The sequence below is a fragment of the Ixodes scapularis genome, unplaced genomic scaffold, assembly GCF_016920785.2.
Source record: "Ixodes scapularis isolate PalLabHiFi unplaced genomic scaffold, ASM1692078v2 PGA_scaffold7__128_contigs__length_106722199, whole genome shotgun sequence".
Taxonomy (NCBI): domain Eukaryota; kingdom Metazoa; phylum Arthropoda; class Arachnida; order Ixodida; family Ixodidae; genus Ixodes; species Ixodes scapularis.
In genome coordinates this window covers 17,747,174-17,764,290 of record NW_024609882.1, presented here as the reverse complement: position 1 = coordinate 17,764,290, position 17,117 = coordinate 17,747,174, and the positions used below count along the sequence as shown (strand labels likewise).

The 17,117-nt window shown below is 45.9% G+C and overlaps 1 protein-coding gene across 3 annotated transcripts in view; it reads left to right on the top strand.

The window, feature by feature from the left end:
- LOC8050983 (oxysterol-binding protein-related protein 8) overlaps positions 1 to 16,501 on the top strand; it is a 33,597-nt gene extending 17,096 nt beyond the window's left edge. For all 3 annotated transcript variants that reach the window (XM_029986666.3, XM_029986664.3, XM_029986665.4), the window contains 8 exons: positions 2,931 to 3,111; positions 4,624 to 4,720; positions 5,713 to 5,909; positions 6,962 to 7,087; positions 8,086 to 8,186; positions 10,231 to 10,416; positions 12,321 to 12,670; positions 14,238 to 16,501. In XM_029986666.3, coding sequence (XP_029842526.1) covers positions 2,931 to 3,111; positions 4,624 to 4,720; positions 5,713 to 5,909; positions 6,962 to 7,087; positions 8,086 to 8,186; positions 10,231 to 10,416; positions 12,321 to 12,670; positions 14,238 to 14,533 — 1,534 coding nt within the window. In that variant the 3' untranslated portion in view covers positions 14,534 to 16,501. The remainder of the gene's footprint in view (positions 1 to 2,930; positions 3,112 to 4,623; positions 4,721 to 5,712; positions 5,910 to 6,961; positions 7,088 to 8,085; positions 8,187 to 10,230; positions 10,417 to 12,320; positions 12,671 to 14,237) is intronic.
- The last annotated feature ends 616 nt before the right edge of the window (positions 16,502 to 17,117 follow it).

Here is a 17,117-nt window from a genome sequence, read left to right as displayed (position 1 = left end):
TAGTATGACTTATCAATAATTTGATATACAAAAGTATGTCAAATTAAGCTCGAGATGTAATTTCCTGCGTCTCTGCTAATACCGAAGGTCGCGACAAACGGGAGCTTACCAAATAGAGCATCCAAGAGATGTAAATACAGTAGAGCCGAGTGGCAGAGACCCCAAACACCGCCGCACTTACGCGAGCGCTTGGCGAAACCTCCACATAGCACAAGCAACAGAAAACACAAAAATATTAAAAAAAAATAAATAAATAAAACTCAAAAGTGAGATGCATAAAAAAAAACTCTTGATGCATATAAAAAAATATTTCAGAAGGCAACAAAAAAAAAAACAACCTCACTAGATAAAAAAAAAACAAAAAAAATGCAAAAAAAGCAAAAAAAAAAAAAACGGGCAAAACAATAAGGACAAAAGGTAAACAAAGATGAGGTATTCAACGTGCGATTGCACAACCGTTGTTGTCGACTTGATAAAGACCTTTTTTTTTTTTTTTGCTTTTTTTTTTGGGGGGGGGGGTTAAGGAATTGCGCAGCGATAGCAATAGCAGTGTATTGGGGAAAGATTGCACACCATTTCAACAGCAGGCACTCCCTGCCCTCCCTATGTGCGCTGCACCTGCCCTTCCTCTTGCTTTTGCCATCCTCCACTTTTTTTCTTTTTTTTACGGTTGCCCTTTTCTTTCTTACAACTGCACTTTCGCTGCGTATCCCCTTGCCCGTATGCTGGCTTGGCGATCTGCCAGCCCCACAACTCGAGCTATGTGCTTGCTATGTGCTTGCCGCTATGCAATCCGACCCCGCTGGAGAAGCAAGGGGCAGCCCTGCTTTGTTTGGTGTACCGAGTGTCTCTGCCATGGGAGTTTGATACAGAAAAACAAGGCTCCCATACTATTACATGTGATTTTCAAGGGGATGTTTGGACTGTTAGATATAAACAATACAGTGTAGACCGCATATAACGTATGTCGCGGGAGTCGCGAAAATCCGCACTATAAGCGGTACCGCGCTATAACCAAAACATCAATTTTTCAGGCCAAATACATGCCATGAGACAACTTGCACTTGTAAAAGAATTTATTTTATGTTAGATGAAAAATAAAGTTTAGTTTGAGGAAAGTCTTTATTACACCAGACTAGTACACTTCTCTCTCAAGTGTGTCACACATCTTGAAAGAAATGAGCGACTTTTGCCTGGCGCAGCCTTTTAACGGCGTCACGGGTTGCGGACGGACGTTGCGAGCGTTCAGGATTGCTAACCCTAATCACTTTTCTCCGGAGACGAAAACACGTAAAAATTCGCATCCTTCATAAGGTACGCGCCAGTAATACCTTGAACTTGAGCACACGCATGAAATGCGCCAAATAAGAAGCCCGGGCGATGTTCGAGGACACAAATGCTTAGAAATCACCACTGTAGTCGAAGTAAGCAAACACGACGACACGGTTGTTTCTGCCGTCTTGAGAGCGCCGCCACGACATTGCCGCACGAGTAGGTGGATCTTCCCTTCTAGTACGTGCTGGATTATCATAGCGACACACAATGAAAATTCACAGTCAAGGATAGCGCTTTTACGCGGAACGATGAGATGAACGGACGGCGATCACAACCGACGCCGTGTTTGCGGATAGAAGCAGCCGGCCCGCGACCGGAGGAGGAGGAGAAGCGTTGTAATAGAGGTTGGGGGGGGGGGGGGAAGGAGAGAGCCAATGGTGTGTATGCACTGGGCGCCCGCGACCGGCATGCAACGCGTGCGAACACTTCTCCTCGACCTGCGATTGGTCTGTCGCTGCGTTTGTTTGTTTCCAACGCAGCGGAGGGACGCACGCACGTGAACGACACGTGCGTGCGTCCCTCCGTCGCTATGGCAACTGAAGCCTTTCGCATCTTCCCGCTTCTTCGAGCAACTCGGCTCTGGCGCAACTGCCACACGAGTGCCGCTTGCTGCTCGCGCCGTCAGCGCCGTTATCTAGTGTCGCACAGGGAAGCGCGCTCGCTGCTCCGGTCGTCGGCGCGGCCGGCGGGCTGTGCCAGAAACAGCACTATAACCGGTATTTCCCTTCGCGCGCCTGCGTTTTAAGCGGTATGTAATTACATGGAGTTCTATGGGAGACGAACCGGTGGTTTAATGGTTTAAAAAAACCGCGTTATACCCGGTCCCGCACTCTAAGCGGTTACGTTGTAAGTGGTCTATACTGTAGTTTGAAATACCCCGGTCTGATATAACCGGGCTCAACTGTATTGCACATCTAAGGGTTCTGTCTCGCCCTGCAAGAGGGAACCACGGAACATCTGACAAGTTTGACAGTTTCCTGCCTCGAAAAGCAAGGTCAAGAATGTTGTCGTTCATTTTAATCTGAACAACATGTGTGATCAACAAATAGATCAATCAAGGTACCTTTTTGCGTATGTGCTTGAGGTGAGTCTTCAAATCTTTCAGGATTATTAAAACGTTCGCAGAAACTTCACACAACGTCGCCGTGTCTTTTACTTTAAACTTTCCCACTCTACACAGGCCTTAATTAATTTATCTTCGAAATGATTCTTGGCTTCTGCCCTGAATCCACGAGATGCCGGGCTTGTCATAACCGTGTGGTCGAAGGGAGCTCATGGATAGTTTCGGTGTGTTGCGCTCCTGTACGTCATGCACCATTTAGTTGCTGCGCTCGGAGTATGAAACTCTGAGTGTCGGAGTAGGAGTGAAGGACCATGGACTTAACGTGCCCAGTGTCGTTGTTGATGGACAAAGAGGGACTGCAATTATAGTTTCCCACTTTTTTCGGTAGCACATACAAAATGGTTGAGGCAAGTGGGGATGACACAGTTCCATGTTCTTCGCTGTCTAGCATTGGTATTAGCTCTCAGACTCAAAAGATGAGCCATCACTTCGTTGACGGAGGAATCAATATTGCTCATTTTCCTCGGCACAGGGCGGTACAGGAAGACGACCCCCTGACACGCATGAAGCTGGTAGTTCAGTGGTACCTCTCGGGGTTCTACAAGAAGCCCAAGGGACTAAAGAAGCCTTACAACCCAATCCTTGGTGAAGTCTTTCGCTGCTGCTGGAAGCATCCAGAAACGGGCAGTCGCACCTTCTACCTCGCCGAACAGGTGAGCCTTTGACAGTCGCACGATCACTTTCACACTTTTTTTCCATTGTTCAGTGGCTATTGTATTTACTCAAGACTTTTACGGACATGCACTTTCCTGCGGAGTTTACAGAGATCCTATCGTTGCTGCTTATGGAAGGATACCAGTGAATGACTAAAAGGTCATCTATGCAGGCAGTTTGAGCGAGTGAATGTCATATGCAGCATTCTGGGTGACATGCAAGAGTCCCTGAAGTTTTCCTCTAAAAAAGTACAATTATGGTGAGATCTGATAAATTCTCAAGTTGGGCCAATAATAATAGTTTAATGATATTAGTAACTGCTGTTATTGTAGCAGAATTACTATAGTAATTATCATTAATGCTGTTTCACTCATAAACTCTCATTGTGTATCGACAGTCGTACAGTGTAGAAACCCTCCCCTCAAAAATGGGAGCCCTGTTCCCCTCGACTGATGCAGCCATTTTCATGACCTCCAGCCTGCAGCTGCACTCTTTTGATGTACAGATCCATTTCGCTAGCAACACTGCAAGTCCTCATAATATAATGAAACGCCTAATTTTAAAGTGCAGCAGTTCAGATACGCCGGATACTTACTCATGCTCATAAAGTTGCTATAAAAAAGTGGGCAGCAACCTTTATCTCCGAAGCCCTATGATGTGTGAAATGCAGTATTCAGTAGTGACTGTTTCAATTGTTTGGAAGACATTAAAAAGTTGTTACGGGAGTGAAGAACCCATATTTTTTATCGCTTTTGGGGAAACTGAATTGGTGTGGTACATAACCAGGAAGAGGAAAGGAGGAAGGAAGCCAATGGGGGAGGGGAAGAGGGACTAGTGAAGGACTGTGAGGACACAGATTAAGAGAGGGAAGGGAGGAGAGAGATGTGGAAAACAGAATTGTTGTCGCAACCGAAAAAGGGAGGAGGGTGGGAGGGCATTGTAGGAGAGAGGGAGGGGGAGATATGTGGGAAGGAAAGGTCGAGAAAAGGGAGGGATGGCGAGGACACCCTAGGATGGGGAGAGAAAGGAAGAGGGAAGGGAGGAGAGGGAGGGGAGTGGTAAATTGGTGTCACGTGACGTACAATTCCCCCGCTAAAGTTAGTGGGGAGACTGGTGTTGAGGTTACGTTGTGTGGATTTCCCCGCTAAATTTAGGAGCGAAACTGAATTGGTGTTTAGATGAGTAAATTTTTGCCACTAAATTTAGTGGGGAAGCTGAATTGCCGTATAGGTCACGCAAGGTAAATTTCTCTACTTTGTGTGACGTTGGTCATGTGATGTTAGGTCACACGACATCAATTTCCTAACTCAGTTTAGCAGAAAATGCATGGACGGACAAAATTTCAGAACTGGGGGTTCTATTAAAAAGCATTTTATGCTTTAAAGAAGGAAGTTACTAGCTTCCAGCCTACGCACCTCCATGGTGAAGGGATGAAGCTGCTCGGGGGCTATTTGGAGCCGTAATGGGCCGAATAACTGATGTTGCTGAGAGGAGGTTCCTGATTGGCCCAGGTGTCCCACCACCCTCCAATCTCTGCCTTCTACGTGAGCAACAGGCCCGATGGGTTTTGCATCAGCGGGACCATCTTGGCCAAGTCAAAGTTTTACGGTAGGTTTGTTCTCTTTGCCTCGTGCTGCGTCAATAAGGGGTCCTTATTTTTTAACGGGAAGCACTAGTATATGGTGTCGGGACACCCCCCAAGTAATTTTACGCTGCACGGTTGCTGAGAAAAACGAACTGAAGTCGGACTGAAGCTAAGAAACTAGTACCGAGAAATAGGACATCAGGGTCTCTGGAAGTTTCTCGGGGTGTGTAATTCACTCTGATTATATGCTCAAGGTTTCTTTTAAATGAACTTGTTTTCCGTGCTTTCACGATCGTAAAAGTTGTACTTTGTGGATTCTGGTATGTTCAGAAATGTGTGTGCGTCCCAAAGAGCTGATTACCTTTCAGATATTTCAAGTTCTTTCTTCATTGCACGTGGCTGAGAAAAAGTGAATGGGGGAAGCCGTAGGTGTCCTATTTTTAGCTGACTACTTCTCTGTGAGAAAACAACAAACCAAAATTAAGCCCTGAAAAATGTTTTTTTTTTAAACTAATTTTAGTTACATTGTTTTCATAAGAGATGCATAAATGTCTTCTCAGAGGCCCCATAACCGTTTTTAGTTTTGAGAAATTTCTGACCCTCAACTGCTTAATTCTTGGCTTCAAAATGACATGTCTTGCCTTCAAAATCAAGTTTCTAGCCACAAACAAAATTTGAGAAATTAAAAAAAAAATTCAGTGCTGCCATTTGTTGGCAGAGCCTTCAACTAAGCCATGAGCGAGCCTGGTTCGTCCAAAACGTTTGAGTGCGTGAACCGGCGAAAACAGACCAGCTATACTTGTCCTGGACGGTTTGGGAACAGCTCCATGTTGACGAGCTAGGCTCGTCCAAAATCGTTGAGGAGTTAATACTCAGCAAGCTTCCGGAACGAGCGAGATAGAAGTAGAGACAATATGACACAACTTAGAAGCAGTCTATGTAGGCCATTGTTACGTCTCTGATTTCGGTCCTTGGTCCGGCATGTCACTAACTGTAACCACGGGTCCCCTCCCAGGCAATTCGCTGTCGGCCATCCTGGAAGGGACAGCGCGGCTGTGCTTGCTCACGCGTGGCGAGACGTACAGCATCACGATGCCATACGCCCACTGCAAGGGCATCCTCATGGGCACCCTCACCATGGAGCTGGGCGGAAAGGTCAACCTGGTCTGCGAGAAGACTGGATACCGCACCGAGCTCGAGTTCAAGCTCAAGGTGGGGGATGCGGGACCGACAGACCGCGGGCTCAGCGAAATCTCGAGTCGTGGACGGCGATTTTTCGGTGGACAACTTTTGGATGTGCAAGTTGTGATCTCTAGGATCGAGTGGGAATCAAAAGGTCTTGCCATTCTAGTTAGCCTTAATAAGTTGCTTTCTAATACAGCTGTAAACGACTTTATATTTCTGCAGAGTATGTTTCGTGCATTTTACGAAGTGTAGGTTTTTGGAGTATCTTAAGGACACAGTTTCACAATTTAGACAAATATTTTATGTATTTGTTATAATCAGGTGATATATTTGTGTAATAAATTTTTTGCGATATATTTTGGATTCCGAAATTTGCAAAAATTAATTTGTTTACAGTACTGAATTAGTCGTGTCTAGAAATTGTGCTTACATATTGGTATTATGGTTTATAATAATTTATTAAGCAAATGAAACCTAAGTTTCATTTGCTTAGTGACATTTCGCATGTAAAAAAAAAGTTCCAAGAAAAATATAGCGAATTACACAAACAAAATTGCAAAAGTTATTGTGGAACAAGTAACGCCGGGGTTTTAACAGAAACACGAGACGTCCTCTATGCCCACTTCGGAATCTTGTCAACTACAGCAAGAATAACGGTTGCAGCGGCGCTGCGCAGCCGATGTCTCGTTGCTGCGATTCCTTAACGACGGAGTTCTCAAACTTTTTTTTATCTTGAGGAGCCCCTATCTCTCTCGCTTGACAGGCGAGGAACTCGACCAGGCGCTGGTGCCGACGCAATAAAGCATTGTGGAAGCCCACAGACCTTGTAAAGAGTAACGTGCACAGTAGGAAGAGTTTGGTTCATTGTTACGCATCAATGAGTGGCTTAGGTCTGCTAAAGTATCGATCAAACTGAAAAGCACCCAGCTTGGAGGCAGGTGCGGCCGAGGACATTTGAGAACTTTGGGAACGCACCAAGGTACTCTGGGGAACAGCCCCTCAAGAGTTCCTAGGAGCAGAGTGCGAGAACCCATGGAGCCTCGACGAGCGCCGGCTGATACGTGTGGCCTCGTATGCAGCCTTTCCTGGGCGGTGCCGAGCTGTGCAACCTGGTGACGGGAAAGGTGAAGCTGGGCAAGGAGACGCTCTTCCTCATCCAGGGACACTGGGACGGGCAGATCACCCTCCGAGACAAGAGGACCGAGGTACGACTGGCCGGGCAAGCTTGCTCTCTTCGCCGCCTCGGAGCGCTACCTGCGGGCTCCCCGAACTCCAAAATACTTTTCGCGCGTCGATGTTCAACCACGATCAAAGTGCTTCCAGCCTTCTTCTCTATACTTTAGAGAAGAAGCTGGCAATGTGCTGGTTGGCTTCTTGTATGTTAAAGCCGACAGTGTGCTGGTTAGGCAGACCGTACGTCCGTCTTTTGCCACATGATCACGCTTTCGTCCAAACCCTCGCGCAGAGAGCGGGAGTGTCGGGTGACAAAAGGGAGGCGGTTAAGTGTTCCGGCAAGCGCCTAGCTTCTTCCGCGCCGTTGATTTGGGAGCAGACGGAGCACACAGTAGACCCTTATAAACTCGGAAGTCATGAAAACTAGAAAAAAGAATTCTAGATAAGTGGAGTTTTGAGATAAGCAAGGTAATTTTCATTGCACCAATCCCGCATTGTGCGAATGGAACCCTTCCAACAATTGTGCCAATTGACTTAACACCCATACAGTGTGCAGCAGTGTGCGGCACTGTGGGGAGAACAAAACGACAGCAGCAAAATGACCAAGATGAAACAACAAATACCGTATTTGTGGAGGTTCTTGGAGATTGCGGCATTGGAGGACCTGACATGTACTTGAGGTCATTGGGCACACTGTGGTTTCCCCAATGATCTATGGAAAATCTGTCGCTGGGTGTAAAGTGTGTACTGTTGTTAATCAACAAAGTTGCTGACCTTCAGAACTGTGTTTGCTATTTGAATGCAAAGGAGGCTAGGTGGATACAAGTTGCTGAGGAACCAAAAATTTAAGAATCCTTGACCTAGGGCCACGAAAGCCATTAAAACAGAGAGAGGCTCGTTCTGCTGTGCAATTTCTGCGCTTCTCACGAGGAGTCTGCATTTTAGGCTGTGCATGTCAAGTTGGAATGTTGCCACCGTATTGTCCAACAAAGGCAAATATTTCAACTCTCAACCATAATTTGTATTTTAGGAGGAGCAAGTCTTGTGGAACCCAAGTCACGAAGTTCGAGCCAAGCGTTTGAAACGCTCCACTGTTCCCCTCGATTTGCAGCAGGACTTTGAGTCTGAGAGGTGAGTTTTTGGGGAGTGTACAGAATCCAGTGATTTATACCCCCCCCCCCCTAACGCCCTCCTCCACACCCCCAGGATCCTACAAAAAGTATGCAAAATGGTATTTGCTTCAAGATGAACTGCGATATTCGTATCTTTCGAAGGGTTGATTGCGGCAGGTTAGCCCCATTCAATGTGCTTCCTACCGTGCACCAGTGCACAGCAGGAAAGCAACACCTGCGAAGCTCGTTTCTTCAGGTGCCGCTTCTCTGCAGTGCGCTGGTGCTCGGTAAGAAGTGCACTCAACGGGGCTAAAGGCCCGTTCACACTCTTGCAACCGAGTACGACCGAGAGAGACGATATCTGTTAAAACTTCTTAAAATTTCTTAGAACGAGAGAACACAATGGTACGCTGGCGCCATCTATGCGGTGACCCTGGAACTGCATTTCACAAGAGCGAAGGTTTTGCGGGATTTCCGAGGTCAAATGTGCGTAATACCTATGAGAAAGGCTCGTTAATAACGTTGACAAAAGTTTTTCGAGCCAAGAAAGAAAGGATAATGCGCGAGAGAAATAGAAATAATGCCGGTCCGCCAAGTTTACACTGCTACCCAATAGATGGCACCACTGTCGTAAGAGGTTTTAAGGAACCCAGTTTTAAGAGGTCGCAAGAGTGTGAACGGGCCTTAACCCGCCGTGATCAATAGCTAAATAAGTACAAATATTGCAGCCGTGTGCTTAGGAAGAAAGCTCATTTCCCAAGTGGAAAAGGTAACAAACTTCATGAGTGTTGATATCTATGTTGCCGAAACTTCATGAGTGTTGGTACCTATTCTGGCATAATAGGTTGATTTGGAAAATTGTTATATATTTACATCCACCAACATCTAGAAAGTATTCCCAGAAAGTTTCATTTGTTTACACTGCATAGTTAATTATTTTTTTATAAACTATTTTCAGAGCACTGACACTGAAGAAAATGTAGATGTTTGAGCACTTCGCGTTTTTATCCATTTCACTTTTTTGGCATAAATTTTACTTTAGGAAATCTATTGTCTGGTAAAGGGACGAAAGGAAAGACTCACTCTGTTTTTCCTAACTGGAATTTATTGGGCAATACAACTGTGACATTGTTTGTTTTTTTTTTACTTTGTGGATATCTTTTATAAAAGATGTAAAGATTTTGCTGACAACATAAAAGGCAAAAAACTAATTTGATTCCTCACTGCGATGTTAGCATAAAATGAATTACTTTTTGGAAATTTTGTTTTCACAGTTGCACTCTCCAGGACTTCTGCTACGTATCTAGTGAAAAAAAATGTGTGCTGTTACATTAGTTTTCTAACAATAGTTTCCGAAACAAACTGAGCGTGTTCCTGATAAAAACAACTCGAATTTATATTACAATTCATGTATGCAAATGAAACATTGCATTGCATTCTGCCTCGCAAATGCCAGTACACACTGTAAACTTCATTCATATTGAGCCAAAGGTTCCACGGTGGCCCTTCCGGGCAGTGTCCTCCCTTAAGCAGAGGTGCCCTGACAACCTGTGTTAATCATACATGATTAAAGGAAAGATATTTGCATATAGCAAGAATATTCATAAATCCCCTTGATTAGGTATAGCTGGGCATCTCTATAGTTCTAATTTTATGTCAAATGTTTTGTTCACTGGCCACTTTAATGTAGGCATTGGACTTTTTGGAAGCCACAGTCAATAATTATAGTTAGATTAAAATTAACTTATTTCAGAAATGAACAAGTAGAAGCTGACAGCGAACTTCACAAATTCAGCTGGGCTTTCGTTTAACTCTTAAGCATGTTACAGTTGTGAAAGGCTTAGAGAAACAATTGAACATTCGATTCGAAAATATTCGGCCAAAACCACTATTTGCTTCGGACTGAAAATCCACTATTTGCACGCGCCTAATCTCTTCACTGATGGCAGCACCATCAAAGTCGGTACGATCTGAACAACAATTTCTAGGAAATTTTTGGGGAGTCTTATCTTTGGAGTCAAAGTGCCGCAGAGGATGCAACGCGGTGCGCATGTTTCACGCAGGCTGTGGCAGCACGTGTCGGCAGCCATTGTGCGTGGGGACCAAGTGGCGGCGACGGAGGAGAAGACGCTCCTGGAGGAGGCCCAGCGGAGGGGTGCCAAGGAGCGCCAGGCCCGCATGGAGAAGTGGGCGCCCCGCTTCTTCCTCCAGGACATGCTCACGGGCGACTTCCTCTACAAGCACGCAGAGTGAGTCTTTCAATTTCCTTTAGACACTTCTCTTCGAAGCAAAAAATAAAACAAAAAGACAGTCGTGTTTTTGAAGATTGTCAGGCACTTGTTGTCCCGAAGTACTTTTGTGAAATCTCTTATCTTGAAATATTGTTGTAAAGAACTGTAAAGTGCGTCCGTGTATTTTTTGTTATTATTTCAGAATGAGCTATTTACATGCTGCTATTTTACAGAAGCTGTATCTCCACTTTCACATATCCAAGCTTCATATTTTTTTTTCTTTCTCTGGTAGGTGTATATGCGAGGTATGCAATAAGTATGTTAAATATGCCACCTTTTTTTTAGATGCCTTTAAGCTTTCTGCAATGAAAAAGCTTGAAGCTTAAAATTCAGAAGTGCATAAAAAGATGTATAAATCATCCTAGAGCTTTTATTTAGACCTCATTGGATTCCAGATACCTTTCAATTAACTGAGATACATTTATTTTCTGATTTCGGTATTCCGATTCGTCTTAATCCATCCCATAATCTTAGCTAACGAAACTTTTCATATTAACAAAACTAATAAGGCTACATAAAAACTAAGTATAGTAAAACGCTGAGGAAGAACCCACTTCGTTCAAGCGCCCACTATTAACATTTCCTAAACTTGGAAATTTTGCAAATTATATGTTAAGCACCTGATTGGACCGAACAAGTTCCCATTTCTAGATTAACCCAGTTTTCAGGGAAAGTGAATTGGGCGCTCCCCCGGTATTTTACGGCATGTATATGTATTTATAGTCACATTGTAAAGGCAGATAAGCTATGTTGATTTCATTTGAATTGAATCGCAAGTTATAAACAAAAGTTCTAGAAGCAATGTGGCTTCTTAATTTTATCTATTGATTTGGCTCGGGAGAGTCGGTTGAAGAGCAAATAGTTCGAAAACTCGTACCAGAAGATCTGATGTCGTTTGGAGCCGCCGCTGCTCGTGTGCCAAGTTCCTGCCGCGTGTTATTCGGAGCAGTGCTTGCTTGATCTACGTTTTGAACAGGATTTGATTCCTTGCTTCACGGAACAAACTGCGGCGCAAAAGAGGAAGCGGCACACTTTGGGGATGAGGTAGTTCGAGCTGTAGTCGTTGTGAGAACCGCCGTCAGAAAAGATTGGGAGAAGTTAGCAGGTGAGCGAGAGTAACCGAATGCTCGACTAAGCTGGTGAAGGTCTGTTCTTTAACGCGCGGTGTAGCGCTACCCAATGCCCAATTATGGTGCTGCCGCCAGACTGCATTCGGCGGCATGCCTTCTGGTGGTTCTGCATCGGGTGATGGGGAATGCTGTTTGAAAGAAAGGTCCGAGCTGAGCTGCACTGCACAGACAATTCATTGTTTGAAATAAGCTAGTCTCGCATTTTGCCGCAGCTTCTGGCAATGGTACATTTTGGGGAAATTGAACGAAGAAATGAGCATAATTCCGTTCCAATTCGTCGGAATGGAATTATGCAGGATCGTGCAACCTCCGAGTTTCCTAGCGAGAAGTTTTCACGCTGGCAACACAGATTATCCAATGCATCGTACGTCATGTCGCGCGTTTTTTTTTTTTTTTTTTGTGCGCGTCTGGTTTTTAATGCGAAGAGCAAGTCGTCTGCTTCTTGCCTAGGAGTTGCGGTGACGTTGGAACGACTCTGAGCTCCGATTGGCTTTGATGGGAAGGATAGTGGGTAGACCTCGATGCTAGATGCCACGAGATCTACCTACTATTTTTTTCAATCAGCCAATAAAACCTCTGCGTTACGACGTCATCGCAACCCTTGTGCAAGAAGCGGACGAACTTGCGCTTCGCAGACTACTGGGAACTCTTTAGCCAGCGAACGGTCCAATGTGGTCCAGTGACTCGACGCCCACCCTAACTCAGTCGGGGGGGAAAACTTGGTCTCTGCAGCTGGCGACCCTGGGACCCCCGGAACGACGTGGTGCAGTTTGAGCGTGGCGGCGTGATTCAGAGCAAGACGCGTCACCAGACCCCCATTGTGCCGTCCGGCGGCAGCCTGGTGAGCGTCGAAGGCAGCCCCCCCGAGCCGCCAGGCGGCCTGAGGAGGAGGGTGCTGCACTCGAGCCCCCACCACCCGCATCGTCATCACCACCACCACCACCACTCGACCGCGGTAGGGTGTGCCAAGAAGGAGCGCAAGAAGAAGGGCAGCAAGACCGGGGCCCCCTGCCTGCCCCACAGCGAGAGCTCCTCGGCCGAGCACGGGGCGCGCTTCTCGTGCGACTCTACCGACAGCGAGGGTGGGTTGCTTCGATGGGTCTGTCGGTCGTACAGCTACGACTGCGTATGGCTTTGAAATGGTGGCCCACTGCATTTGAATTGGATCGGGGTGGGCAAGACCGGCTGAGCATACTCACCGGCTAGAAAACTGGATGGCCTAGATAACGGGGTAGCCGGTACGGGAAGCCTCGATGAAATCCGACACACCCATAGCCGTCTGACCAGCTGTAATTTGCTGGCCGTTAAAAGCTCCCACGTTAAACTTGCGTTCGGAAAGCTCGCGCCTTCGAGCATACTTTTTGATTTGAGGCCATCTGGAGCTTTGCATATGAAAGCTTGGTTCTCCGATTCTCGCCGTGCGATGCGATACTCTGGGAAGGTTTTGTGATCACTTAAAAGCGGTTGGTAGAAGTGGTCGGTTAAAAGGAACGTGGAACGATTTCCCAACATTGACACGGGGAAATGGGCGTTGTTGCAGTAACTACCCTGCTGCAACTAGGGATTAAGATGAAAAAAGAGGAAACCTACAAATGCAGAAAGACTAAATATACTGGGAAGTTAACTAGTTTTTTTTGTGAGTTTATTCATTGTCGCAAGGTCTGGCTTTTGTTTTCTGTGAAATATTGTTCCCCTCAGTTTTCAGTCTAGTTTAATTATCCATAAATTAGTGCTATTGCAGGGCTATAATCTACACAAACAGTGCCAGTTTATGGTACCCCCTTCAGAAGGTTCCCATGTTGATTTCTGTCTAGGGAAGGTCGCTAGGGACATTTCAGGATCGTGCCAGGGAAGTTTGGCTCCAAGGCCAGTAGCACTGCTGGTTATCAGTGTGCGGCCATTGCAAAGGGCTCATTAAAGGGATACTGAATCAAAGACTGAAATATATGCAAAACATTAAGAAATAAGTCGGATAGGATGAATAGCACCTGTTCATGATAATCGCACACTTGTATATTGAGCGGATAGCTATATTTTTCGTTCTTGATGCTGAATTTAAAGTTGGGTCCAGCCAAAGACTGGTGTTTCTGAGGTGTTTGTATTCAATAGTTTATATTTAGGCAAATAAATAAGTGTAAACATTTTGTTTCCGTACCCCCTTAACATACCAACTGGTTCACCCAAATTTAAATCTTTGGATCTAAAGTGATGTGTTCAAAGAGCAGAGATGGACAGATGTCTATGAGCAACATTGTCTCTGCTGAAGAAGAAAAATAGTTCTGGTGATGGTAGACTTTCACCATGTGATAATTTTGTCAGTCTCAACTTCCTCTTTTGTCCGAGCTCGTAGCCATAACGCCTCAAATACTTCGCCGCCTAATTCTTTATATGTAATTTTTTTTTTGTCAACCTCAGTGGTAATGAGCCCACAACTGTGACATTCACAATGCCTGCCTTTGCTGCACCTGCATCTAAACTGCAAGCTGACTGGAACTAGGCACCAAACACCGCTTGGCTGACTCGGCCACGCCTCGAGCTTTCGGACGATCTTTAATCTACCTGGTTCTCTCGCTTTGCCCTTGCCACTGACAATGAGCCTTTCAACGTTCATACTGATTGCGATTTCCATCTTTATTTCCGTCCACTCAGTCCATGCCGTGGAACCCGGCAAGACGGTCCCCCAGCGCCTGGGGCTGCACCAGCACCGCCTCATCTCGGGAGCCATGTCCCAGGTGCTGGGACCTGCGCTGGGGCCCCTCCACAAGTCCCTGGAGGACGCCACATCGATGCTGACCACTCTTCAGCGCCACCTGGAAGCGGCCCTAGCCCAGCAGCGCCGCATCGAACAGCAGCTGGCACAGCGCAGTGACCTGACGACGGTGGCAGCGGTGGTGCTCGTTCAGCTGGTCCTTCACTGGATCATCTGGGCATGGTCCTCCTCTTGATCACGCTCCGAGCGTCGGAGCCTACGAGGGGAAGAACTGGGTCGTCTGCTTCTAGAAGTTCAAGACGGGTGGCGGGTCATCGGGGTGCTTTGCTCTTGCGTGGCACAAGCGCCGTATGGAGCGATCCGTCGAAAGGCCAGGGGATACGACGTATTTGGGAATATTGAGAAGGTTTGTGAGCCACATCTCTTAGGTAACAAGGGCCGTAGTGCTGAATTTTCAGCATCGCCTAAAGGAGGCCAACGCGGGGTACAGCTTGGACACGAGAGCTGCGTCAGCGTTCTTGTGTCCAATCTGTTGGTGTGGATACCCTTATGCCTCGCGTTCGGCTGAAACTAGTGTTGGACCGGTAAGAATGAGTCCCAGGCGAACGCCGATGCAGCGGTCACATCCAGTCCATACCCCGCATATGCCTCCTTCGGTTTATATAGAAAATTCAGCGCTGCAGCCTTGTTATGTAGGAAACATTAGCCCCCATACTGAAGCCGACCTCTACACTCTCCCCTCTACCTAATTCTGCTTGTGGTGGATGCCAACCACCGCCTTTGAAGAACTTGCTCGTTGGTAGTTGAGGGACATGTAGTCGTATTACTTTCTGCACGACCGCAGATGTCCCATTCATGTCAACGGGCTGACGTTCTACGGATGTCCGGTAGCGTCTCAAGGGGTGTCCTGGGAGACGTGCTCGATGTCCGGTAGGTGTGGGTGTGTAGGTTTCCTTACGAGCATTGGGGGCGAGAACAAATCGAGACTGCCCATCGTCGAACCGTGTACCGCTCTGTTGAGGCGGCCCGTTGCATGGTGGCTTTTCTCTCTTGTCGACGGGAACAATTTTCGGATGGGGTGACGTGCAATCTTGCAAGGTGTTTGCAGTCTGCAGTCTCTAGCTGTGATGCGGTTCCCGTTTTTACAGCACCCTGCACAAGCGCTTCTCCTTGCTTTTTTTTTATATAGCGGCTAGGTTTGGGGGTTTCTTATCCCTAGCTGGGTTAGGCGAATAGCTTTCGGGTAGTATTTTGCGGCAGCACCGAGTATGGTGGGACGCCAACGATCGTGCCTGCTTCGATCGGGTATATGCAACCGCACTCGGTGTTATTGCGGCGTTCAGGCTTTTGCAGCCGGACATATCTAATTCAACTTTCCAACTTTGCCAGGGTATTGTGCGCTCCACGTCGGTGCCACTTTGCGAGACCTAGGAAGCCAAGTAACCTGTGGAGCAGGTCTGAGTGGTATATATATAGAACGGTGACAAGCAACTTTTTCTGGGGTTCAACTAGCTTCGCTTTCCTCGCAGTAAAGATGCTTCAGAGAAGTGAGGCTCTGCTGTCTTTCAAGTGTTTCCTATAGAAACCTGCACAAAACTAGTCCGACATGGTGGCAACTGTTTGGAACCACAGCTGTTTTTTTCTTTTTCATTATTTTTGTTACATACTTTTTCCTCATCCATGCTTTCCCGGTGTGAGTGGCACGATGGAAATGTTATTGTTTGTTTGTTTTGGAGTTATATCACCCTGATTTTTTAAATGTTTGTCGTTGTGCGTAAATAGAATTATGGACGTTTTTCAGAAAAACAAAGATGCCTGTTGCGCATTGAATCATATTGCTTTTTTGGTGTGGATACTCATATCCCAAGGCAGCTTTTTCTGTCGATCATAAATTTGAGCAGTATTTTTTTTCGCCTGTTTATGGTTTCTTTTTTTTTGTTTGCTATTGTTACCTGATTCTCAGTGTGGGGTGAAGTGTCCAAAATATGGCATTTATTTTCTAATCGCTGTTGAATTTCTTTGTTCATGCTGGAGTGAATAACTTTTGCCATGTGAACTGTGAGCGTATAAGAAAGATTTATTAAGCGCGTTCCAAGTGTCTGCTGAGACATCTCGTAGCGGCGTTTGTTTGGCATTGTTTCGCAGTTGTTTTATAGGAAAGAATGTAAGGTGTAAATAAAATGTATATGTATACACACAACAATTCTTTTTCTTTCTTTTTTTACTAGTTCAAGCAGACCATGATGTAATACACAGTGTGTCCCCGAAAGCAAAAAATAGTGCATTTCTTCATTATAAAAAATAAAGTATGCATCTCGGAGCTCCAGTCTCTATCCAAATGTAGCAATAGCGGCCTGGCCCAGAAGGTTACTTTACGTGTGATTTTATGGAGCCTTCAATAAGAAAATGAGGCCCGTCACGTTTCCCATTGAAAATTTCCGGAAATTGTTTAACTTTTAAATAAGATGCTGGTTTGTTCGGAAACATTGTCATCTGGTCTGGACTGCCACACCTACATTTGGCCGAAGGCCAAGCATTTATCCATGCATGGTCAATTTTTGCAATAAAAAAACTACTTTTTTTTTTTTTTCTTTTTTCTTTGGGGGGGGGGGGACCTTGTAGATTTTGGCACATTGCGCTGGTCATAGCTTACTGCAACAAAACCGAAGATAAAAAGAATTGTAGCGCATTGCTAGGCAATTGCTTTGCATACCTGAAACATCGCAAACGTTTAGCAATACTCGAGTTTCCAGACGCCTATGTTCATGGCGCTCTTCATCAAGTAGTTCAATGCGTACCATGTGTACATTTGATAGTTT